Below are 15,858 nucleotides of genomic sequence, written 5' to 3'. Positions count from 1 at the left end.
TACCCGATTGATACGCTATCATCTTTAAAAAGTAGGTCTTGGGCACCAGCAACAATTTGATATTTTTGGATTTCCAGGACTTTCTCGATCCCACGCCCCGATCGTGGCACAACCAGAAGTTCGGGACGCTATATCTCGAGCAAATGGGGCCAGATCGGCGATGGACCTACTTTTCCGGGATCGCGAGGATCCTAAATTACGATTACAATAAAAGGACGATTATTTTTGATTATTTTTAGCCAACATTTTTATTATTACATATTACACTACAAAATGTGCGAGCAACTTTTTAAGTGTCGTTGGTTGCCAGCGAATAATTGAACGTTTATTTGCATTGAACTCGAATCTGGTTCTAAATAGCTTCTGGCGACCTGGCGCTTTGCCTTTCGATTGCAAATTACAACAAGTATAAAAAACGTTGTACAAAATCAGTTAAACGATCATAACATAACACTGGAAGGAAGCTGCCGTGTCGGCAAACAAACGGAACTCTTCGTTTCTTTCGTTTTTCGTATATTTACGTCCTCCTCGGCATTACGCGGGTAGACTGACAAGTATTATTTGGGTTGCGAACTTATAAATTAACATTTTACTTAATTTTAATTCTTAATAGAGTTACACATTTTCAGGATTCTTACACATATATTTTCGCATCAATGGAGTATGCTCTTTGTTGCTGTTTTCTGTCCAACGATCGTGTCGGCAAACAAACGGAACTCTTCGTTGTTTCATTCGTTTCTCGTATATCTACGTCCTCCTCGGCATCACGCGGGTAGACTGACAAGTATTATTTGGGTTGCGAACTTATAAATTAACATTTTACTTAATTTTAATTCTTAAAAGAGTTACACATTTTCAGGATTCTTACACATATATTTTCGCATCAATGGAGTATGCTCTTTGTTGTTGTTTTCTGTCCAATGATCGTGTCGGCAAACAAACGGAACTCTTCGTTGTTTCTTTCGTTTCTCGTATATTTACGTCCTCCTCGGCATCACGCGGGTAGACTGACAAGTATTATTTGGGTTGCGAACTTATAAATTAACATTTTACTTAATTTTAATTCTTAAAAGAGTTATGCATTTTCAGTATTCTTACTACGGCCACAGAAATTCGCCGAACAAGCATCGTATAATTGAATCTATGGAGCTTAAAAACTGCAAGGGCTTACATTTTCCGAGAACTATTATTGTATGCTTATTCACAGGCGATGTCTAGATGCTCCAGTGTGTCTCCGTACTTTGAAATAATGCCAGCAATATTTTCTGTGTTGCATACAGTCAATAACAATGTAAACTTTTTGAGTTTCGGACATACTGGCAAGTCCAATGGCATTTCAAAATTGATAAGTGTCAGCGACTCCAATTCAGGATATAAATAATCCTGTTTTACATCTGAGGGATACTCAAAACGGTTCGTAGTGAATTCGCGAAGCCGTGGAAGATGGGAGCATATTTCGAACATATTTCGTGCATCCTTCGATTGCACATCCAATTTTTCCAAGTGTATCAGTTTCTTTATGTGTTGCTCTGAAACAAATTTAAGGCACTCGTCAAGGAAATTCTGTTCGTATCAAGTAGTTTAAAATTCTTACCCTGGCCCATCGAAATGTTCTCCAACGTCAATTCCTTGCAGTATGGATTCACTTGCTGGAGCAGATCCGATCCGCGATAATGCAAGACATCTAAGGAAAGCTTTTCAATGCATCTCATGTTTACAACACGTTTTAACGCGTCTACATTTTCATCAGTTATCATCAAAACGGCATGCCTGAGGTTGATGCAGTTTTTTTCTATGAGCTCTCCCAGTTCGTCCATAACCTTAACACGTTGCATTGAAATATATTCAACAGTTGATCCGCATAACGACAGAATAACTCGTAGCTCGTTGTCTGTGTATCCCTCATTTGAATTTATTTCTTCACCGACGAAAAGTGACTTATACTCTCCTTTAGCGTGGTACGCAAAAACGCATCCAAGTTGCTTGTTTACTTGGGCAAATCTCAGCTTATCTTTCTCGCTGAGGTATTTAAACAGTTCTTCAGTAAATTCAAGTGGTAGATTCGGCAGCATTTTGAAGCAGAAACACGAACAAAACCCAACAGCAAAGAGAACGGGCGAGTGAATTATGTATGTATATCGATATTTTATTTGCCAGTCCGTCCGGTGGAAATAAATGTACCAGCCAGAGTCCAGTTCAGCTTCAGAAGAAAACGTTTGTCTATTTGCGGAGATTCCTGATTAAAAACTTGAAATACATACGTTTGATATTTCTCCTCTTTTTCGAGCGAGTCCGGCTAACCGCAGGTTTTTTTTTTAATTTGCGAGCTTACTTCTCTCTTGGCACCGAATACACATTCTGTCGCAATTCTCTTTCCGCTTCCCTTTTTATACCCAGCCCTACTGAGAGCGCTTTGACGCCATCTTTGATGAGAGAGAGAGAAAAACACGAAGATAGCTGAGTACTGAGTAAAATAAGACCCGAAAAGAGAGCGAATCTCATCAAGTTTCTGCACGTTTGCCTGCATACTGACACACAGATGGTCCCCGAAAGAGAGCAGATGAGGTGACGAGCGTAGAGCTGTTTCACTTTGTTGCGGTTTTCTGTCCGCTTTGACTATTCTTCCAATTCTTTTGCCGCTCTCTCATTGCTCTCAGCAACAACAACACACGCCATCTTTGATGAGAGAGAGATAGAGAGAAGAACGAAGATAGCTGAATACTGAAGCACAAGGAATCACGAACGGGACTGTACTTTTCTGCCTTTGTTTTGATTCTTTTTAGTTGGTACTCAAAGAGTTTAGGGTTATATTATATTGATGAGGATTATATTATATGGTGTGTATGTAGTAGCCAGAAGAAAGCGTTTCTGGCCCCATAAACTCTTGTTCAGCATCAATGTCCGTCTGGGTTGGCTTTCTAATTTTGTTATGCTGCGCCTTGTAAATTTCTTTGAAGTGTGCGACTTTTTAATATCCTGCACTTGTATAATAATAATTTTGATTTCTCTCTGGCGGCGGTGGATGCGGATGGCGAGCAGATTGAGCTGCGCAGCATGCAGACCCAGCTGCTGGAGACGCAGTTGCTCATCAAGAACCTATCCACGCAGCTGCACGAGCTCAAGGATCACATGACGGAGCAGCGCAAACAGAAGCAGCGCTTGGGTCTGCTCAACACAACGGCAAACAGCCTCCTGCCGTTTCAATGAATTGAATCCCGATTAGAATATAATAGAACCCTTCTTTGCACGCACATAGATATGAGAACCATAAAGTATTGGCACCATGCCCAATATAACAACCTCTTCGAAACTCATTCTAAGAGGGTACACTCCTGGAGTGATACAAGATTATTTACCTCTTCGAATGATCCGAGCATCGAGTGTCCTCGAAATATACTTCTGTATTAGATTCGAATTCCAAAAGCAACAAAACAAACTTGCTCAAATAACATCTCTCTAGACATAATCTTCGAAATTCTATGCAAAACCAACAACTAACTGAATAACTGAATATAACCAAAGACTATACAATATACAATATATATATATAGTATTGTATAGTCTTTGATATAACGTATAGTGAACTCACACTCAGAGAACTTAGGGCTGTTAACATGTTAATTAGTGAGCGTGTTACGCATTTTTTTCACAATTTTAGACAAGGTTTTTCTACCTTACCTCTTATACCCTTGTTGACTCTAAAATACCTGAATGCTAGAATCTAGAATCGTAGTTAACTTGAAAATGTTCGCCGAGCGACCTCAAAAACCATTTTCCGAAAACCTTTTGCGCTGTTTTAAGTTACTTACTTTAGTTAATTGTTAATACTATATACGAATAATTTCTCATAAGTTTTGTAATACCAGAAAGCAATCGACTTGCAAATCAAATCTAAATATTGTGATTACACCTTTTTCCATTTCTATTTCGATTCCGTTCCGTTTTCATTTTTTAATGGTTTACTTAGTACTCGAAACGAGTTTGTTGGTTAAATTCATTCTAAGCTAACATCTAGATTTTGTCCTAAGTGAAACTAAACTACAGTTAAGTGCAACTTTATATCTTTACATATAAATGCATATACATAAATATCTTTTAAATAAAACTACCCGATTGATACGCTATCATCTTTAAAAAGTAGGTCTTGGGCACCAGCAACAATTTGATATTTTTGGATTTCCAGGACTTTCTCGATCCCACGCCCCGATCGTGGCACAACCAAAAGTTCGGGACGCTATATCTCGAGCAAATGGGGCCAGATCGGCGATGGACCTACTTTTCCGGGATCGCGAGGATCCTAAATTACGATTACAATAAAAGGACGATTATTTTTGATTATTTTTAGCCAACATTTTTATTATTACATATTACACTACAAAATGTGCGAGCAACTTTTTAAGTGTCGTTGGTTGCCAGCGAATAATTGAACGTTTATTTGCATTGAACTCGAATCTGGTTCTAAATAGCTTCTGGCGACCTGGCGGCTCTTGAAAAGCTGCCGGCACACATCATTCATTCATAGTTTATTGTTACATCTGGTTTTTGTTTAATATTAAGAAAACGTTTTACATAAAATTGTTCAATGCATTTTCATGAGATTTACCGTTCTCGGTTTTAATTTGCTTGGTTTTTGCTTTTTCTTTTGTTTAATTTGTATACCTACATATTTGATGTAAATGTTTTGTATATTTGTATGTAAAGATTCATTCCATTGGTTGGTTTTTCGCTTTGCCTTTCGATTGCAAATTATAATAAGTATAAAAAACGTTGTACAAAATCAGTTAAACGATCATAACATAACACTGGAAGGAAGCTGCCGGAACGATGACGAAATTCGATAGCGAAATACATAATCAGGAAACAAAATTAATACTTGAATTTGTGGCAGCTAAAAATAGTACGAGTATAGTGAAAATCATTGTGTTTGAGAAATACTTGGAGGGCATCTTGCTCTGGGGAGGGAGTCAGTTTGGAATTCGATTTGGGGTTGGAAATGACAGATACAAAAAACGCCTCAACAGTTTTGTAATTTACGATTACCTCCTGAATATTTTATATATATATGTATGTATATTGTATGTATGCATTGTATATATAAATGTAAAAATGTTTATCCTTGTTTTTCCTATTTATCGTTACTTTACGCTGCCTTTTGTTTACTATTATTAATAATATCCATATATTTTGATTGGAAGAAAAAGTATTGGAGAAGATAAAACATATATATGTACCTATAAAGGTATATAGTAGTCAGTGTGTGTTTGTGTTTCTATAAATAAATTAGTTATTAATTAACAATATTTGTTCAATTGCTAATAGTACAATTCGTGGCATTATTATAATACAAATTAGTTTCTTTTGCGGTGAGGTTTGAAATTAATCTTCGTTTTTGTATCGTTAGAGGTACAAACGAAAAATCTCATGGCATATTTGTTTTTATATATAATTTATAACTATTTCGTGGTATGGAAAACAAAAGTAAAGAAACGTTGTCATGGGGGCTGCGTTTGGTATTGGTATTAGTTTAGTAGTTGCATAAGAAGAATTCGAGTTAAATTGCTGCATAAAAATTGCTTGCGACTAGATGTGAAGTTTGCTTCTGCTTTGCTTTCGATTTGTGTATGCATGTATATATATATATATTTAGTATATATACTAACAAATCATATATGTATAGCATATACGCATATGTAAATATAGATATATGGGATAAATTTGTTCATATTACACGTTAACTAGCGCGGCTGCTTGGGGTGGTTCTACAATGAAATAGGGAGTGAATGTCCTGCGGATCTGGACCTACAAAGAAGCTTGGACAGTTTGGCAAACTTTGAAAGCGATTTCTTGAAGGATACAGGGACATAAAAGCCAACTCTTAAAACGATATTCGAGATAAAAACAGGATTATGCATATCATCTTTTAAAAGCGAGCAGCCACGCATATCTCTATAGGTATATATGGGTTAAATATATACTTGTGTGCCCCCGAACCAGAGAGAGAGGGAGGCCCTGTTAGACAGTTGTGCCATAGGCATTGTTAAAAACGGCCCGCGAACTGTCCGTGTCCAGGGATATATCCTCGGGACTGGCCAGATCTACGCGCACATTTGAGTTGGTACGACGACGGGCGGTCTGCGCTGCGCCCCAATTGCTTAGGGTCCAATGGAAGCCAGAGGAGCCCGATGGTGGCTCTGCATCTACTTTCACCTGCGTACACACCTTTTAAAGATTCAGAGAAGTCAATAAAGCAGATCTTTAAGAAGTATGATTACTATTCTCACCTCACGATTGCCGCAGGGCAGAGTTTCTGTGCCATTGCCCAAGGCGGAGCCAGAGACAGAACCGGAGCCAGAGTCCCTTGTGCTGCCAATGCTGCTGCTGCTGGCCAGTGAATCAATGCTGGATTCGATCACCGCTCCACGATAACGCGCCACAGCCTGGACAGCCTATACAAAGGGAATGCAGGAGGATTAGTCAACTGTTGTCTACTGCTATTGTTAAGGACTGCTAACCATTGCATCACCGCCTTGGCAATCCTCAATTGATTTGAGTATCTCCCAGACCAGCTCAGAGTCCAGGGGAATGGGCTGTTCCGTGTCCCGATTGAAAATGGCAATGGCAATGTGCACGGGGTGCGGAACTGGCAGCGGTATGAGCAGATTTTCGGTCACACTCTTGTCCCCGCACTGCTGCTTCCATGGCCGCCAAGGTTTCTGGCCATCCTGCCCTGTTTTCGGTACATGCTGGGCTCGATGGGCGCGTACCCGCGGCGTGGTCAGACCCACAGACATGTCCCGCTTCTCGGGCTTGCGAAAGGTTAGCGTTATGCGGGAGCGCGGATTAAAAGCGGTCACCTCAAGGAAGGGCAGATGTACCTGCACATTGCCACGCGGGGCATACACATTGCCCAGCAGGTCCAGCCCCTTGGAGCCGATCACATCGTTGGCATTCTTCACCATCTCCGTGTAGCGCATCAAATCGAGCGAGGCATGTGGTTCTAGCTTAAAATGGGTATCATGTTCAGTCAGTGGCGTTAGGAAATCTAAACTAAATATGTCGGTATATATGAGACCAGCCAAACCCGGCCAGTCATTAACCGTGAGACCCTGTAAAATATATATTCATTTAGGGTTTGAAGTCAAAGATGAATGTAAGTTCTACTCACCTTGTTATCCCAGAATTCTTCTTCGCTAATCGACAGTCTGCCGATGACATGAGACGGATAATACTTCTCTAGTATATGGGCGGCCAACTGTATTGCAATCTAAGGGATAAAGAATCCAATCGTATGGATAAGGTCAAATCATTTTGCGTTCATTTTCGTCATAGACGTACCTTCAATTCTTTGGTATTCAACTTAATGCGCGACTTGACCTGAGTGGTTAAGGCCGTTTGCAGCTCTCGTCGCCGTTTCTCCAGCTTCTCGTGCAGCGTGCTCATTAAATCCTGCGCCTCTCGATCCAGCGACAAATACGGACCGATTTTGCTGATTTGCGCCGAGAAGGGCCCAAAGCAGGCCTCAACAAACTGCAGGAAATCCTGCTGCGGCTGCAGTACAACCCGTTCGGTGGCATGTTGATACGCCTGCAGTTCGTCCAGTTCCATTTTAGCCTCTAGCGCGGCCAGGGCCTGCTCTGGTCTGATTATAAAGTAGTAGTCCAGGGCCAGACCGGGTCCAGCAATCCGTTTCACTGCAATGCTATCGGAGGCAGGCACTCGGCCGCACTTCTTGATGAACAGATGATAGGTGAGAGAGTCCCAGACAAGCCGAAGAGTATACCGAATGACGCCAACTGGGGAAAAGAGCTTAAACGGTTAAACACCACGATCTCTTAGCGTTTAGAGAGATGTTTTACCTATAAAGACAATCCCCGCTGCAAGGGGACAGATCAGTGTAGCCACCAGAATCGCCGCCAGTGGTTGCAGCAAGCCCTGTATCAGAAGATTCCAAACTATGGCCTCCAGTAAAATGCAATAACGATTTTTCGTATTATCCGGCGCATCCAGATCATAGATGAGTATCATGTAAATGTGCAGCAGGAGCACAAATACGGGTATCCACAGCGGGGCAGTGAGGGCCAGGCCAATGCTCAGCAAACTGGCGGCCAGACAGATCAATGGAAAGGCGAATAGAATGACAATGGTGCCCAGGAAACCCTTCACAAAGTAGTTCCAAGTGCGATTCAGATTACGCGTCAATCCCTTGCCAATGAACCCTGCAAAAAATTAATTAAATAACGCTAACGATTACAAGGATTATCATACACTTACCCGTATCTGGTTCCGTCTCGAAATGCGTACGTGATTTTGATATGTGCCGCCAGAGCTCGATGAGACGCGACGCCATGGTCTGAGTGATGCTCGTCTTGCGCGGAAAAAGCGTGCCATTGATCTGCGAGAGTTCCAGGTCCGGCATGAAGGGCTTCACATAGCAGAGGGCGCGCAGTCCCAGAGGACTGCACCAGGGGACGAGTATACCGAGCAGGAACATCATATTCCACGACCAGCACCAGATGCGCTGCAACATGTTCAACAGGCGCCAGAAGGGCCAGCGCGTGCTTGTCGTGCGAATGATCTCCTTTTCGACGAGAAACACTGGCTGGCTGGGGTCGGAGCGAGGAGTTACAATGGACGTGGCATGCTGGCTGATGACAGTGGGTATCACATCCGACTGGCCCTGAAAGTTGCGGCGAATGATCCACGATTGCGGTGACCAAATGCGACAGGCCCACTGAAAACTGCGCGTGGGCGTCTTGGCGTTTTTCAGCTCCTTGAGCAGCACTGGTTCACGTTCCTTCATGAAGGCTAGATCGCGGGAGAGGAAGTACGCCGTCTGGTGAAGCTGGTGCTGGGCACACATCTTCAGCGCCTCCTCGTGGGCCGACCAGGCGCACTTGTACAGTCGGTTCTCCTCGGCGTTGCGCAGTTTGGAGCGCAGCCAGGGCGTCACGCGCGACAAAACGGAGTGATCGTTGGCCAGACACTTCTGGTGGTCCTCGCGAGTGCGCTTAATATCCTGCTGCACCTTGTCCACCGCCTTGTACATGATCACCACAGACTGGGCCTGCTGTACGAGCAACTCGGGCACTCCGGTGCCCAGCTCTGCCAGCTTGGCATTGCCCACGATGGAGCTGTACACGCGCTGCAAGTACTCCTTCATTACGGCCTCGTTGACCTCCTCTTCGATCTCCTTGTCGTTGAGCTTTTTGGCTCGCAGCTCGGCAATCAGACGCTCGCGGAAATGCAAAAACCAGCCACGCGTCTCCCTCTCCAAAATGCCAATCAGGATGGGCAAAGCCTTGCGCATGATGTCCCGACAGAACAGACGCAAATCGATTTCCTGTCCCTTGGGGGTGAGGAACAAATAGGGCACGGGCTGGCTGACCTCACAGCTATTGAAATCGAACTTTTCCATGGTGGCACGACGCAGCATTTTACGAACATACGAGCAGAGGCCATCCAGACAGTCCTCGAACTCGGGCTAGAGGTGGGAAGAGCAGAAACAATCCATTAAAATACCAATTAGACCAATCAATCGTAATCGTTTCTTACTCGACAAACCAACTCCGCGATGAGGAAACGACACCTCTCCTCCTTGATCTTGTAGTCCAAATTGTGGGCCAGCAACGCGGGCACGCCAATAAACATATCCGCCAGCTTGGTGAATGCCCCGATCAAGCCATGCACTGCATGCACAACCGAAAAGAAATGCGAGAAGATACGCGACCGAGCAGTGACCACCACAAAGCGGGCCGCCAGGGCCAGATCACTCAGAAAGGAGTCATGGGCACGCAGGCGGCCCTTCTGCAGCAGCTGCGACAGACGCCATTTGTGCACCTGACCCGGAAAATGCAGGCTCGGCACATCGAATTCGCTGTGGGAAAAGGCACGATAGAGAGCATTAGTCAGTCACATGGTTCATGGTTGAAAAGAGAAGAAGCTGAAGGCAACATAAAAACACACATAAATGAACGCTATATTAAATGACAAATTGTTGGCATGCACAAGCGTGTACCAGATTCAGATTCAGAATTATGTTTGCCCGATTCCAAGGTTTGCAAAGTGTACATACAATGTCTGTGTGTGGGAGTGGATACATATAATGGTTTATATTCCGCTGCGGGACTCGCTCCATTAAGAGCTTTACAAAATAATAATCATTATCTAAACAGGATTTCTTTAGATCCATAGAGACCGAGCGGCTCTCCAGGGTTTGTTTCTTGCATGCAAATAGATTCGCTTTTGAATCGCTTTCGTTTCAATTTGTTTCCAGCATGCACAATTTCAGAGCATTTATGTAGTAGATTATGATTAAACAGAGAACAACAGGTTAATAAAATAACATTCAGTAAATGAAAGGTAGTATGTACAAACGGAAGAACACCGACTAAACAATTGCTTAATACAAATGCTGAGGCGGGGGCTGAGGCTGAGGCAGACAGGCGGGAAGACATATACGATTTAATTATGCCTTTGCCCAGTAGTAGTAGTAGTAGATTTTTGTTCGTTGGCTTTATTGTGTTTAGTGTGTATTATTTACCCATTTTTACGTATTGTTTCCAATTGTTCCAAAGTTAATTTCTTCGGCTTTCCATATTTATCCTTTTGCAAGCTTTACAGAAATATTTCACATACAAATTGTTGTTGTCAACCGTTTTCAAGTTTGTTTAACAAAAAGGATTCGATTCAATTCGTTTCGCACATGCATTTAGTATTAGGAAAGGAAACAATAAAATTAAACACAAAACGGATAGCAGACAACCCGAATAGCTCTGTATCGTCTTTCAGTTTTTTTCTTCTTGTTTTTGGTGGATTTGGAGGCATGCCTTAATTTGATTCATTTGCGTTTGCTTTTTGTGCAAAAGTGTCGAGGAATGATAAAGGCGAATTTTTGAAGGAAATTAAGGTAACACACAATTATAATCATTTGAAGGTAAGGTGTGGGTGGGGTGGGGAGATGTGGCTTAAGCGCATAGGTTTATCAGCAATTAGCAAAACATTTTGCTGCACTTTTTGCTAGACGTGTCTTTTGCATTTTGCTTCTTATTTAGCGCTTAGTTGCGTCGTGTGTCTCTCCAACCATCATCCATCATCCATTCATCCATCAATCTATCCATCATGAGCAGCAGTAGGCTCTCGTCTGCGACCGACGACCCCAAAACTCACCCAGTTTCACGGAGCGTTTTCAATTGGGCGTTCGTCAGGCGGCGCGGCTCGCCGCTACCATCGGAGGCCACTGCATCTAGCTCGTCGAAGGGAGGCGCTATAAATAGGTCACGCAGATTAATGGGACGCGCTTTGCGACTGCTGACACTGTTCGTCGCATTACTGGCCGTCAGATTCAGGCCACTGCTGGCCAATGCTTGCGGCAGAACTGCAATTAGACACGATTAGCGTGGATCATGCACATCATTCGCATGCCTCATCTCACCGATGGGAAAACTCTTCCAATGATATAGGAATTGCTCGGCCACGCTCTTGATCTGCTGCACCAGCTGCTCTACCTCAGGCGGGGCGCCCACCAGATTGATATTGAACTCGATGGGCTCACGCTCGGGACCAGCCAGCGTTTGGGGGCGCATCAGTTGGTTGCCTGCCGAGGTACTGACAGCTGGAGCCGGCGTTGGGGCCGGGGCTGCAGCGGCCTGCAGGGACATGGGCATGCTTGTTGACCGATCGCCTCCGTTCACTCAAGTATTGCTGCGTCCATTGCGAGATCCGAAATGAGAATGCTGGAAAGAATGAACAAAATTTGTTTATTTGTGCGTGCAAAAGTTATGATTGCGGAACGTGACTACACTTCCAAGGCGTATAGATTGCTGGATCAGAAGCTGGTCGCCCCGCCACAGTAAGAATTAAGTTCAGTAAAGAAAATTACAATTTATAGAAGGGTATAACTTCATTCGGCTTGCGGCTACCACTCTTACTGGCAGGCCAAACTAATTGAAATCGCACAAACGCGCGCAATATTAAAATTAATGATCTAATTGAAAATACACTCGCGCAGCGCATGTGTAATGGCTGAGAATTGTACAAATTCCAGACAGATATAGAAGCAGAGAGAGTGCGAGAGAGGGCTCGGATCGGATGTAAACAAATGGAAATCGCGTGGAATTTTGTTTGCCTCAACTCAAACGAATTTCCCATATCACAAATTAGCCTCAGCCACCCTGCCACTCTGCCAGAAAGGCCAAACGGGTTTGACAAACTGGCTGGAAAGGTGGAGTAAAGTGATGTGGAGTGGGGGACGTTTCGCACAACTCAAATTACACCTGTCCAGAGGTAGCAGGCAGCAGCACCTACCACAACTTACGACTTAATTTCGCGCTTCGTTTACTTTAATGAGACGAACTACACGGTTGGGCTGGGGCCCTTCAAAGCCTCGTTCCACGCCCTGCAGAAGACACTAGTTAACCAACTCCCCAGCACTTCTTATTGTTTAATTGCCGCACCAGCTAGTCGTTCTATGCTGTCGTTCTCAGCTTTTACTTTCAACAGTCTTCCGTTTACCTTGTTTCATATATCAAATTGTTGTGCTTTTAGACAGTATCTGCATTTTAAAACCAAATAAAGAGCTCGCAGCCAACGTTTTTCCGTTTTTTACTTAATTCCACTTAAAACAGAACAGACAAACAAATGCAGCCAGTGTGACTGCGGATTTATTTAAAATATACCGTCCGACCCTCAGAAATATACAAAAATATACCGTCTCATTTTAAAAATATACCGTAAATATTCCTACGAAATCAAGTTCAATTATACATATTCCTCGTTTTTGATATTCCGTCCAATATTACCAGCTAGATAGAGCCCTCAGTCTTGCCCACATAGTTTTATCCGATTAATGAATCAATTTTCTACTTGACTGGCTTATTTTAAATTTTACCGAAAAGGGTCAAACAAATAAAACGTAGGAGAAATGTTGACTAACTAGAACCCTTAGCTCTGCCCACTTAATTTTACGACATTGATGAATACATTTTCTAAAATATAGCTACTTTTAAGTACTCCTTTTTATTGTATTGTGTTTAAAACAAGGTTTGAACAAAAAAAGGTCAACAAAGAACAGTGGCAACGTAAGTGAGTGGAATGTATGGACATTGTTTAGCTGAAAAGGGACATTGTGGCAAGGAAAAATCCCTCCACGAAGAGAGGATATGACAAAATAGAGAGCAATTCACAAAAAAGAGAGCAAGTCCCACCAAAATTGAGCACCAACTTAGAATTGTTCGAAAGTGAATGAGCGAATATGTTTTAAATGCTATCCATTGGAATAAATGATGCACGGAAGTACGATTTGAGAGAGCGAAAGTTAAAAAAACCTGCGTTTGGAAGTTTATATACCCCCTGTTTCGAAATATAACTAATAAAATTAAATTTAATAGATTGATGAAATTTATGATTGATTGACCGAAATAAGTCAAAAAAAAACGGTCACCATAAATACAGCAGTGTGTATATATAAATAAATACGGATAAAATATACCCTCCGATCTCAGGAATATACCGAAATAAACTGTCCCATTTTCTAAATGGAATATACCAATAAAAAAAGTGTTGTTTTTTTTATTAATAAAAAGGTAACAAAAAAGGATGCTTTTGGAAACTGGAAATTGATAGCCTGAGCATTGCCTGAGCTAATTTTGATGCTATTTTATTTTATCTTGATATAGAAATATTTGCAATTTGTACAATTTGTATAAAATATACCATAAATTCATATACATACCTTCACCTCAATTTCGGCGTCAAAATATACCGAAAATATAATATACTGCAAACGGTCACCCTGGTGCTAACGTTTCGTTGATTGAACGAGCTTAGCCCACATGACCTCTTGACCCCTCTAACTATTTAAACAAGTGAACAACTAAAGTAAAACGGCGGAAAATAATATTGCTTGTATTATTCGTACAGATGGATCCGTATAGATCCTTCCTTTCAACTGCACTCAAATTCATCATAGTTCATAAGTTTCATCATTTTCTACAATGGGTTAATCGTTATCTGTCCATGATAGGACTGGATAACCGCTAGAGCTGCGCGCCAAAGTTGAAAGAGATGATTCGTAAAGCATTGATTTGATTGGCCAGCTCCGCCTCTAAGTTGGCCATCAATTCGACTCTGGCCTCCTTAATCATCAGTCACTTTCCAGTTCCCTTAGGTTTCAGTGAAACTGATCTTCATCTGTCGTCATCCTCATCGAATCCGTTTTGAAGGCACTAAGTCCAAAGCATTTACATATGTTTGGTATGCATGTTTTTCTTTGGTTAGCGGGAATTGTTCGTCAGGCTTTAGTAGACAATTCCGCGCAGCTGCCTCCTGACTAAATCCCGAAAGGAACACTTTGAAAATGGAATGAAGAATGACATGACATGACATGTCATGACTCTGCTATAACTCGAAGGTGAATCATTCGATTGTCAGGCTAAGTCGATTGGTTATATGAGAAATCTAAGTCCAATCACGTTTTTTCTGCTCGGGACTTAAAAGCCAAATAGGATTATTTTAATTAACGTAATTATGATCTGTATAATATATATGTAGACAAATAATTTATATTAATTCAACTTAAAAGGACTTGCTATTTTTTTAGTGTTGATAATTCATTAAGGGTTCTGTTCCTGACCGCCTGTCTGCTGACCAAATAATTAAGTTAGCGAACAAAATTACGAATTTGGTAGATAACTATGCCAATCAGCAGCACAACGATTAGCACCTGTACAATTTTTTGCCATCAGGAGCGTAAATCCGTGAGTGGAACATACATCACCCCCATAAGACGCGTCATCTCTACTTTACCATTTTTGTCCTTATCGTACTGAAAAAAATAAGGTTAGGCGTCGAACAATATAGAATATTAAATGACCAACTTGCTGCATGTACTGCGAGCCGCCCTCGGGTCCAACTGGCACTATCAGGCGGCCTCCGTTGGCCAGTTGATTGATGAGTTCGGTGGGCGTATCGGGAGCAGCGGCTCCCACATGTATGGCGTTGTACGGCGCATGTGCCGGGTATCCTTTGCGTCCATCGCCCTGCACAATTTTTAGCGTTCCAGAGTCGAGCATGCTACGATCGTCGGAATTTAAATTGGCCTTGCTCATTGCCACTAACGAGGCCTGGTGCTCGATGCCCACAATGCAGGTGTCAGCAATCTCCCCCATCGCTTTGATGTAGCGATAGAAGCAGGCGGTTAGGTAACCCGAACCAGAGCCGACGTCCAGCACATGAGCACCTGGCTTCAAATGATCGCGCAAATATTCCAATGCAAAGGCGTGCTATGCGAAGAGTGCAAGAAACCCCTTAGTATCAAATCCAAAACCCAGCAGACACTTGTTACCATATGTGGTGCGCTAATAGTCACTCCGCCCCCAATTGGTTGAGGCGCATCCATGTAGGGGTTGCGTGGGGAATAGTGTTTTCGATCCGTATCAATCATTGCCTTTGCCACTGCGTCGGATCCAATGACGCCGTACTCTGTGCATTTTGGAAACCAATTATTTTTTGTGCCACTCGTGCCAAAATGCCACTCACCTTTCAATTGGCGTATAAGATCCTGATTGCTAGCACCAACAGAACGCCAGGCCATGCTTATAGCTCGGACAAACAGTCCCAGTTTAATAATTTCAACCACAAATAACTTTAGTCCCCGCAGCTTGCCTTTGTTTTTGTTCGAAATCGCAAATACAGAAGCATCAGCTGTCAGCTTGTCTCTATTCAATTTAATGGCCATATGACATTAGGTTTTGCTTGTATGACATTAGGCTTTGATGAATTGGCTGTGAGGAGAGAAATAGCTTGATAGACAAAACGAAAAATTGTTGACTGAGGGAAAATGTGCAAATATACATATAATAA

The 15,858-nt window shown here is 42.4% G+C and overlaps 3 protein-coding genes across 5 annotated transcripts; all 3 read right to left on the bottom strand.

Annotated features, from left to right (window-relative positions):
- Positions 1-739: 739 nt before the first annotated feature.
- LOC113565149 lies at positions 740-2,322 on the bottom strand. 2 transcript variants are annotated; one of them, XM_026986234.1, is made up of 3 exons: positions 2,262-2,322; positions 1,595-2,200; positions 740-1,529 (listed from the first exon to the last, which is right to left on the bottom strand). In XM_026986234.1, the coding sequence occupies exons 2-3, from the start codon at positions 2,070-2,072 to the stop codon at positions 1,198-1,200; spliced, it is 810 nt and encodes a 269-aa protein (XP_026842035.1). In that variant the 5' UTR covers positions 2,073-2,200; positions 2,262-2,322; the 3' UTR covers positions 740-1,197. The 2 variants fall into 2 exon arrangements, with proteins under 2 accessions (XP_026842035.1, XP_026842036.1); XM_026986235.1 differs by having other exon boundaries at positions 1,595-2,220; positions 2,262-2,271.
- A 3,349-nt stretch (positions 2,323-5,671) lies between these two features.
- Positions 5,672-12,540, bottom strand: LOC6592051. 2 transcript variants are annotated; one of them, XM_002017128.2, is made up of 12 exons: positions 12,511-12,540; positions 11,432-11,732; positions 11,167-11,374; positions 10,541-10,612; positions 9,553-9,874; positions 8,272-9,481; positions 7,857-8,216; positions 7,336-7,793; positions 7,166-7,264; positions 6,513-7,106; positions 6,282-6,446; positions 5,672-6,219 (listed from the first exon to the last, which is right to left on the bottom strand). In XM_002017128.2, exons 2-12 carry the CDS (start codon positions 11,661-11,663, stop codon positions 6,013-6,015), a joined length of 3,927 nt encoding a protein of 1,308 aa, XP_002017164.1. In that variant the 5' UTR covers positions 11,664-11,732; positions 12,511-12,540; the 3' UTR covers positions 5,672-6,012. The 2 variants fall into 2 exon arrangements, with proteins under 2 accessions (XP_002017164.1, XP_026842016.1); XM_026986215.1 differs by lacking the exon at positions 10,541-10,612 and having other exon boundaries at positions 12,511-12,539.
- A 1,929-nt stretch (positions 12,541-14,469) lies between these two features.
- On the bottom strand, positions 14,470-15,680 carry LOC6592050 (protein-L-isoaspartate(D-aspartate) O-methyltransferase). The gene is made up of 4 exons (XM_002017127.2): positions 15,535-15,680; positions 15,341-15,477; positions 14,874-15,278; positions 14,470-14,821 (listed from the first exon to the last, which is right to left on the bottom strand). Exons 1-4 carry the CDS (start codon positions 15,587-15,589, stop codon positions 14,738-14,740), a joined length of 681 nt encoding a protein of 226 aa, XP_002017163.1. The 5' UTR covers positions 15,590-15,680; the 3' UTR covers positions 14,470-14,737.
- Positions 15,681-15,858: the final 178 nt, after the last annotated feature.

This window comes from Drosophila persimilis, unplaced genomic scaffold (genome assembly GCF_003286085.1).
Source record: "Drosophila persimilis strain 14011-0111.01,24,50 unplaced genomic scaffold, DperRS2 tig00000000-arrow-pilon, whole genome shotgun sequence".
Lineage (NCBI taxonomy): Eukaryota > Metazoa > Arthropoda > Insecta > Diptera > Drosophilidae > Drosophila > Drosophila persimilis.
The sequence above is the reverse complement of the archived record's forward strand: the minus strand, read 5'-3'. Positions and strand labels throughout refer to the sequence as shown.

Bases quoted from the DNA above. Each gene is read 5' to 3' on its own strand.
- LOC6592051 (XM_002017128.2), bottom strand. From the start codon at position 11,663: ATGCCCATGTCCCTGCAGGCCGCTGCAGCCCCGGCCCCAACGCCGGCT. The intron at 7,794-7,856 runs GTAAAACATCTC...TCTTTTCCCCAG, and splicing joins AGCGGGGATTGTCTTTATAG to TTGGCGTCATTCGGTATACT. The intron at 6,447-6,512 runs GTTAGCAGTCCT...CCCTTTGTATAG, and splicing joins GCCAAGGCGGTGATGCAATG to GCTGTCCAGGCTGTGGCGCG.
- LOC6592050 (XM_002017127.2), bottom strand. From the start codon at position 15,589: ATGGCCTGGCGTTCTGTTGGTGCTAGCAATCAGGATCTTATACGCCAA. The intron at 15,478-15,534 runs GTGAGTGGCATT...CAAAATGCACAG, and splicing joins TCTTATACGCCAATTGAAAG to AGTACGGCGTCATTGGATCC. The intron at 14,822-14,873 runs GTTGGTCATTTA...TATTTTTTTCAG, and splicing joins GCTCGCAGTACATGCAGCAA to TACGATAAGGACAAAAATGG.
- LOC113565149 (XM_026986234.1), bottom strand. From the start codon at position 2,072: ATGCTGCCGAATCTACCACTTGAATTTACTGAAGAACTGTTTAAATAC. The intron at 1,530-1,594 runs GTAAGAATTTTA...AATTTGTTTCAG, and splicing joins GAACATTTCGATGGGCCAGG to AGCAACACATAAAGAAACTG.